At 51.6% G+C, this 8323-nt stretch overlaps 1 protein-coding gene across 3 annotated transcripts in view; it reads right to left on the reverse strand.

Annotated features, from left to right (window-relative positions):
- The window catches only part of Whrn (whirlin), a 64404-nt gene extending 59124 nt beyond the window's left edge, over positions 1-5280 (reverse strand). For all 3 annotated transcript variants that reach the window (XM_042678765.1, XM_042678764.1, XM_042678763.1), the window contains exon 1: positions 4615-5280. In XM_042678765.1, the coding sequence (XP_042534699.1) occupies positions 4615-5280 (666 nt within the window). The remainder of the gene's footprint in view (positions 1-4614) is intronic.
- Between the last annotated feature and the right edge of the window lie 3043 nt (positions 5281-8323).

The following is an 8323-nucleotide window of genomic DNA, read 5'->3' on the forward strand; positions in this document are numbered from 1 at the left end:
TCTTTGCAGCTCCCTCCAAATGATGAATTGAAGGCAAGTAATAAACAGCCCTGGGTTTATCAGCAGAATGGGAACGACAGAAAAACAAGAGCGAATACTAGGGTGTTTGTATAGCTCTCTTGTGGCCAGTGACGAGTCAGGAAGCAAAGAAATCTCTTCTTAAATCAATTCTTAAAAATATAAGCATTCTCTTGCACCCTATGAATGCATCTCTCATTTGAACAGGAACCAATAGGAAGAGGATTTTGCTTTATGAGGCATCATTTTCTAGGCCCTTAAATGCTAGTTTGAGCCAAATCAATCTATAAGGCTAAATTAAATAAATGGGCCCTTGAGGTGTTGCATGAACTCTGGATATGTGGTAACCAAAAAAAATCTACTCAATCAAGGACTTAGGAATAGTTAAGTTTCTGTATGTTGCCACTGACAGGACTCATAGGACCCAAGAAAGCACAGGATCAGAGGAAAGCTTCAACCTGCGCTTCCATACTGCAGCACAGGGGCCAGTGGGAGACGCTGCCTCTCAGATACCAAGTTGGCCATGGCAATAATGTGTCATGTCTTCAGCTAACCATGTACAATGGTAAAATGACAAATGTGTCATTTAGAACCTGCTGAACCAAACATAATGACATATTAATCCAGACACATTCTTTCCAGGTTATTATGCAAAGGAAGGGAGGGTATGCTAACTCTAATTAAATGGCAGGGCCTGCAATGGTTTCCAACTTATAGAATATTTATTTTATTGATCAACAGGGTTTTGTTTTTTTTTCAGTGGTGAGGATCAAACCCTGGGCCTTGTGTACGTTAAGGCCCATTCTCTACTGCTATGCCCCCAGCTCTAACCCCTGTGACATTTCAAATTCTAACTTGCTCCTTAGATGTCCCTGCTGAGGTGATGATGAAGCTGTTTAATTTCTACTGAGATAAAATACACACACACACACACACACACACACACACACACACACACACACACACACACACACGACGTTCCAGTTGCACCTGGATATTCCACATGCTGCTACCCACACAGCTGGGGGGGGGGGGGCAAGTCAGCAAGTAAGTGGATTTGATTTCCAGTGCTCCCTGGGCAGAGCAGTTTGTGCCAAAACCCTACTGAGTGTTCTCATTGGCTCTGGGACAGCACCAGGGTCAGTGTTCTTGGGCTGAGAGAAAGCAGTCCAGCTCTCACTGGTACAGTGTGTAACCCATCAATTTCCTGCTTTGGTATGATGCTACCCTGGAATGCCAAGATCCTCATCTCCCAAGCCTTAGCCAACTTTGTTTGCCTTAAATGAAAGCAATTCCAAAAGAACAAGACGTCATCAAATTAGATGTTCTACATGCCTTCTGGGTCATACATGCCAAACAAAGCATCAGACTCTCAGCTGGAAGGAACCTTGACTAGCCGCCGGCCCACCCACTCTAAGACATAAAGGATCTATGACTTGTCCGAAGCTACACAGCCACTGGATCTGGCCAGCTGATGGAACACATTAAGCTGAAACCCTCTGAAGGAGTTGCTTTTTGATTATTACTGGTTTGGCTCCTGTTCATTCAAAATAGATTTTTCAAAAATCAAACATTTCAACATAATTGCAAATAGTAAGTGGCTGGCCCTATGGGGGTCTGTCACTGCTAATCTGGCAAATGGTCTTCAGAGAGGCACAGGGCTGCACTGGATGTGAATGAAATCCTCAGCATGCTCCTCTGGGTAGCAATGAATGGCTCAGTTTGTCAGAAAGAAAAGTCGAGGGGTGGGAGGAACCATAGGTTTGAGTAATCCCTTCTTTTTTCTTTTTTAAAAAAGAGCTGTCTTCCCCTGTGATTCATAAATTCAAAAGTTGTTTGACTCCTACAATTTATCTTAATTTAATTTTCTTTCATGTTATGCACACATACATAGAATTAATCTCTCCTTTTGAGAAGCTTTGAGGTTCTTTCCCCTCTCCTCCTATCATGGAGGAAGAAGCAGATCTGGAGGGGACTGAAATGACATCTTCGACTAAATATGAAGCTCTGGAACAGAAAACAGAACTAAACAGAAAAGCCAAGAAAACCAGAATAAAGTCTGAGGCCAAGCTAGCAGCATTTAATATAGTATGTATTTACCACTCAGCCTGCTCCAAGCTCTGCAGTATGTGGGTTCTGACGCTGGGTGCTATAATCCTAGCTACTCAGGAGGATGAGATCTGAGGATCACAGTTCCAAGGCAGCCCAGGCAGGAAAGTCCGTGAGACTCTTATCTACAATTAACTACCAGAAAACCGGAAGTGGATCTGTGGCTTCAAGTGGTAAAATGTCAGCCTTCAGCAAAAAGCTCAGGGACAGAGTCCAAGTCCTGAGTTCAAGCCCTAGGACCAGAAAAAAAATTAATAAAAACCAAAAGGTCCTGAGTGCACAGCTCCCAGTGAGTGAAGCCTGTACCTCGTGGAGAAGTAGAGACCCCTTTTGGCTGGCCTTCTTCATTTTGTGGGCCTGTCACCAGCACTCCAGGTTTTCCCCTGTCACAAGAACCATCTGTGCAACCCTGCTGTGTGGCCTCCTCCTTTTCCTCCTCTTCTGTTTCCAGCTCTACCCCCAACCAAGCCCATCCTCTTCTCTCCCTGAAGTTCATATGACATGAAACAACATTCATTTTTCCTGTTGCTGCTCCTAAAGGGCTAGAGGGGGTCTATTCCAGGCAGAGTGTCTAGCATCAGCCAGAAGAGGACAACCCTGCTCAGAAGTTCATTCTGCCTTGGCAATACCCTTGGAGAAAAACAAAAGCAAAAGCAAGAGATGCAGAAAGCGTCTCTCAGGTTTGCTTAGAGGTACTCTCAAGCACAGTCTGGCTCCTCTCTGGCTCTACTCAGCAGCAAGTGTTCTTGCTCAGGCTTCAAAACTGTGTGTGGAGGACTGAGGTTTCACTCTGCAAGCAGCAAGAGTTGTTAAAGTTGCTGGGAGCCTGGGGCAGCTCTGGACCACAGCTTAACAGCACTGAGGTGTAGGGTAGGTGTTGGGGGGGGGAGGTGGTGTTGTCTGAAGGTCCCAAGCATGACTAAAGTGATGCTGACGAACTGAAACTTATAGCCAGGCAGCTCGACCCTTTGGTCCAGCTGGCTCTGGGGTGCAAACTGCAGGGAGAGTCTGTGTTTTAACGTTCAGGTTAACTTTGGCATTTCCAAAGTCTCTCACCTTATGATGATTGAGTTACCCCCAGTCTCTTCAAACTGCCACCAAAATTGAATCCCCATTTATAAATGACCATTTGGATCAAGTATCTTTAGAGAATACATTTATCATCTGGGAACTCTAGACCTCTTAGGGCCAAGGCTAATGGACTATTTATAAATGTATGGAAGGAATGTCAGATTAAGGAGAGAGAGAGAGTGATGTGGGGGGAGAGATGTGAGGCCAGAGGGGAAAGAGCCACCAAGAGCCTTGCTTGCCATACCCGGAACAATCTAGCATCAGCCTTTTTCCAGGAATCGTGAAGAAGTTTCCAAAACCCTCAGGGGCCTCCCCAAATGGGTGGATGAGCTGGGAAGGCCACGAGAGAAGCCAAGGTTAGACAGAGATGGTGGCGTCCTGTGTACAGCTGTGCAGTCAGCTCCACTCACCTGGCCACAGGTCACTGAAGAGCACCCAGGAGGCAGACCTGGACCTCTGCTGCCTAGACCTTTCCTTGCTGCCAGGAGACTCTCCCTGGCGTTCAGAACATGAGTACTGAGGACTAAGAAGCAGGGGAGAGAGGAATAGGGGTGGGGATCACTGACCAAGCCAAATCCCTGAGAAGCATTTCTCTGCAGAAGCAGGCTGCACACTGCACCCCCACCCCCTGAAAACAACAACAACAACAACAACAATGACAACAACTCTGCTTCTTGCACATAAGAGAAGTGAGGTTTGGAGCATTCCAGGGATCCTTGAATCTATCAGTGGGCCAAATACAAACCATCTCCTACTGGTTTTCACTAGCCCTGGGCCTCGAGATCAGCAAGCACACACCCTCCTTTGCACTGCACAATTCAATCACCAGAAGCTAACAGCACAAATACACTCCTGAGGCTGAGGAGATTTGTTTTATGACACCCAGGCAGTAGCTTCATTTTCACCCAGGTTAGGGGCCACTTCTCTGGCTCAGATGCTGCTGCATTTGATCCATTCCGAGCTGCCCAAGTTGGCCACCTGCAGCAGGGTAAAGCCATAGTGCTGTGATCATCCATACTGCTCAATCTACTTTAGAGCAACCAGAACTACCAAAGGCAAACCAAACAAAAAAACTCTAAGAGATCAGGAGAGTCAAAACAGGGCCAGCTCAGGTCAGCTACAGTTCCTAACCCTAGGCCAAGCAGGGACTGTTATATCTTCAATGCGAGCAACTGGCAGCGCCACTCATACTGTATAATTAAGACATTTACTCGGGGGTAAGCCTTTTAGGTCCCACAAAAGCAAAACATCGTGAATGCTCGGTGCCTATGAGTTCCATGAACAAAACATTCCTGCTTTAACATCAACAACAAACCCCAAACCAAACAAAAACGGGGGACACACAGCACAGAGCTACTGAAGGAACTGCACCACTCTGCCCTCTTAGCACTTCCCCAAACCACACCACCTCCCTACCTTGACAGCCTCTGCGTGGGTCACTCGGGCCAGAGATTTATCGTTGACGCGCAGAATCTGGTCTCCAACCCGCAGCCCCTCCTTCTCAGCCAGGGATCCGGGTTCCACTAGCGACACGTAGATCCCGACGCCGTGTTCCGAGCCCCCGCGGATGCTGAAGCCCAAGCCCTCGTGGGCCTTGGCACGTCGCAGGCTCACCAAGCGCACCTCCCCCGGCCCGGTGGTGGTGGTGGCGACGGCGGCGGTGCCGTCGGGGCCACTCCAAGAGGGCTGCCTGTAGGAGGGGGTGGTGGTACTGGCGGGAAGGTAGAGGCCTTCAGCTGTGTACTGATCGAAGAGCAGCTGGTCGGAGCGAGGGATGACCAGGCGCAGCATGGGCAGCAGGCGCCGCTTGACCGGGCTGTCCAGCAGGACGCGCAGGGTGCGCACCAGGTCGAAGACGTTGCGGCGCGCGTGGTAGGCGTTCAGGCAGTGCGTGAACTGCTCCCGCTCCGCCTCGCTCAGCAGCGCCGTCAGTGCCTGGTGCAGCTGCCGCACGTTGGCCGACAGCAGCCGCAGCCCCGCGGCCCCGCCGCCGCCGCCGCCGCCGCCGCCCGCCGCGGCCGCCGAGCCCAGCGAGCCGGTGGAGGACGAGCTCACCGACAGGCCGTCCAGCTGCGCGTTCATCTCCCCGCCGAGGCCCGCCGGACTCCGGGCGCGCGCGGTGCGGGGCGCGGGCGCCACCGCTGGGTTCCGGGGAGCGCCGAGGTCACCGGTGGGAGTCGGGGTTTGGGGACGGGATCGGGGACGCGGAGACGGGGCTAGATCCTGGGAGACGACGGAGTCTGGGTTCCGTGGAGCTCGGAGACGACGGCTGGAGTGTGGATGAAAGGATGCGGGGAGGGGGGCGCAGAAACTTCCGCTGGATCCTGAGAGAGGGGGCGCGGAGACGGCCTGGGGGCGCAGAGACGGCGCTGGAGACTCGGTGGGGGGGGGCGCAGAGACGCCGCTGGAGACCCGGGGGGCGCAGAGACGGCTGGAGGCTCGGGGCGCAGAGACGGCGCTGGAGACCCGGTGGGGGCGTGCAGAGACGGCGCTGGAGGCCGGCGGGGCGCGGAGACGGCGGCTACATCCTGGAGGGCGCGGAGACGACGAGTGGCTGGAGGGGGGGGGCGCCGCAAAGCCGACCGCCCCGTCGCACCACGCCTGGGTCCCCCTCTAGGGCTGGGGGCCCCCCCCACCAAAGTCAGAAGTTAGGGCGCGGGTCGATCTAGGCTCAGAGCGCCAGCGTCGTAGCCCGAGGAGCGGGCGTCCCGCAAGCGGGTGCGGGGCATGACCCGGGCAGCCCGGGGATGCAGCAGCCCAGGGGCCCCCGCACCCCTGCGCCGCCCGGGCGCAGACGGAGCCGCGCCGCCGCCGCCGCGCCGCGAGCCCGGACTTTGCGAACTGTTGAGCAGCCCGGAGGGGCGGGGGGAGGAGGGGGGAGGGCCGAGCCTTCCAGCGAGTTCCGACGCCGCCGCCGTCCCGGCCCTGGCCCCGCCCCTCGCCCCTCCCCCGGCCGCCCCTCCCCCGCGGGCTCTTCAGGAAATGACGTCCCGCCCGGCGCGCCTGGCGGTTGCCTGGAGACGGGGTGAAACAGTCCAGCCTGGGGTGGGGGGTGGGGGGGGAAGAGGTGTGCTGGGAGGGGAGGGGAGGAGGAGCCCTGGGGAGCCGTGTGGACCCCCCACTGCTGCAGCCTCAGGGGTGGAAGGAATGGGAGGGGGGGAAGCACAAAACCGCTCCTGGGCGGATCGCTTTATTGCAATTAGACAGCTAGCTTGGGGGGGGGGGGGAGGGAGAGGGGGGGCGCTAGCTAACTTTTGTGACTAAAATACCGGGAGCTTCAGGCTGGGCTTTGCTCCCTTAAAATGGTTTCTCCCCCTCCCTCATCCTCTTGCACACGTACAAGTTCAAATGTTCCGTGGACCTTTGGAGTCTGCAAGAAATGAATACAGGCAGATGCAGGTGTCACAGGAGCCAAGCCTGTGTTTCCATAGATCAGGCCGGAGCCTGGTCCCCTTGCCCCCACCCCTGCGCTCGCTCGCTCTCTCTCTGTTACACACACACAGATTGGTGGAGACCTAATCAACTGGGTAGATTGTAGCAATAGGTGTCTATGTAGCATAGAGTGTGTACTCTTTCTTACACATGTATGTTACCTCAAAGTACAAAGTATAGGGAAATATATATATATATATAAGAACATGGCTGTGGGAATCACATTCCATGCTGCCCCAAACAAAATGAGCCTGTATTACAAGACATGTTCCAGGGTCTGTCATCATTGACCCCTCTCTCAGACACCCAGACATGCTAAGGAAAAGCCCTTTAAAAGTGGCTTCTATGGAGATGCATAATTAATCTCCTCTCTCTCTCTCTCTCTCACACTCACACACATACACACACACCTCATGCATGTCCTGTTTTGTTATGGTTTTTCTAAAATTGTTGCTGTTGTAGCCATGGCTGACTCCTTCCTGAGGGAAGGGAAAATGGATCACTCATTCATTCCTTCATTCACTTAACTCATTTATAGATTTGGTCACGCTTCAGAGTCAATGTTTTCCAAGCACCTGTTTGTGCTTTGGCCACGTGCTCAGTGCTGGAGTCTCAGGATAAAGGGACAAAAGTCTGCTCTTAAGGAAGGACACAGTCTAACTGGGCAGGAAGATTAAAGAAGTGAAGCTAAACCCAAGATCAGTGTTGCAACGGCTGAGAGAGCCCAGGATGAAGGGAGAAGGTGAGAAGGGTTTTGTTAAACAGGGATCATCTGCACAAAGAACCACTAAAAATGGACTTTCTGCATTTTTTCTGTATTTTTACATTAAACTTGTGGTTTAATATTTTCCCTAGCAGCTAAGAATTAAAGCTCTATTTCCCTAAATATTGTCAGTGTTCTTCACTTCCCTAGCAAAGTCTTAGTTTAAATTAATACCCAATGGACTTTTTTGTGTGTGTGCCGTCACTGAGGATTGAAATCGTCTTTGCACTCTTTCTTGCTTGGCTTTTTCCACACAAGGTTGGTGCTCTACCACTTGAACTATATTTCCACTTCTGGCTCTTTGCAGGTTAATTGGAGGCAAGAGTCTCCTGGATTTGTCTACCAGGCTGGCTGTGAACTTCAATTGTCAGATCTTAGCCTGAATAGACAGGATTATAGACATGTGACACTGGCACCCAGTGGGCCTGGCTCCAGACTGAGTATCTAGGGAAGATTTTTTTAATATAATTTTATTATCATTATTAAGGTGCTGTATAGAGGGGTTACCATTTCCTAAGTCAGATAGTGAGTACATTTTTTTTTTTTTTGGTCGGTCATGGGGCTTGAACTCTGGGCCTGGGCGCTGTCCCTCAGCTCTTCAGCTCAAGGCGAGCGCTCTACCACTTGAGCTACAGCGTCACTTCCGGTTTTCTGGTGGTTTATTGGAGAAAGGAGTCTCACGGTCTCTCCTGGCTTTGAACCGCGATCCTCAGATCTCAGCCTCCTGAGTAGCTAGGATTACAGGCGTGAGCCACCAGCGCCCGGCCATTTTTTTTTTTTTTTTTGACAATGTCACTCCTTTCACTTTCCCCCAGTCTGGGGAAGATTTTTTTTTAAATTACCAATTAGACTACTGTTTGACACCTAATGCATAGCTCTGCATTTAGAAGTTCATAGTATAGATCTTTAATCTTCCTTCTTAACTCTAGC

Source organism: Dipodomys spectabilis, unplaced genomic scaffold (genome assembly GCF_019054845.1).
Source record: "Dipodomys spectabilis isolate Male_0828 unplaced genomic scaffold, ASM1905484v1 ptg000046l, whole genome shotgun sequence".
Taxonomy (NCBI): Eukaryota; Metazoa; Chordata; class Mammalia; order Rodentia; family Heteromyidae; genus Dipodomys; species Dipodomys spectabilis.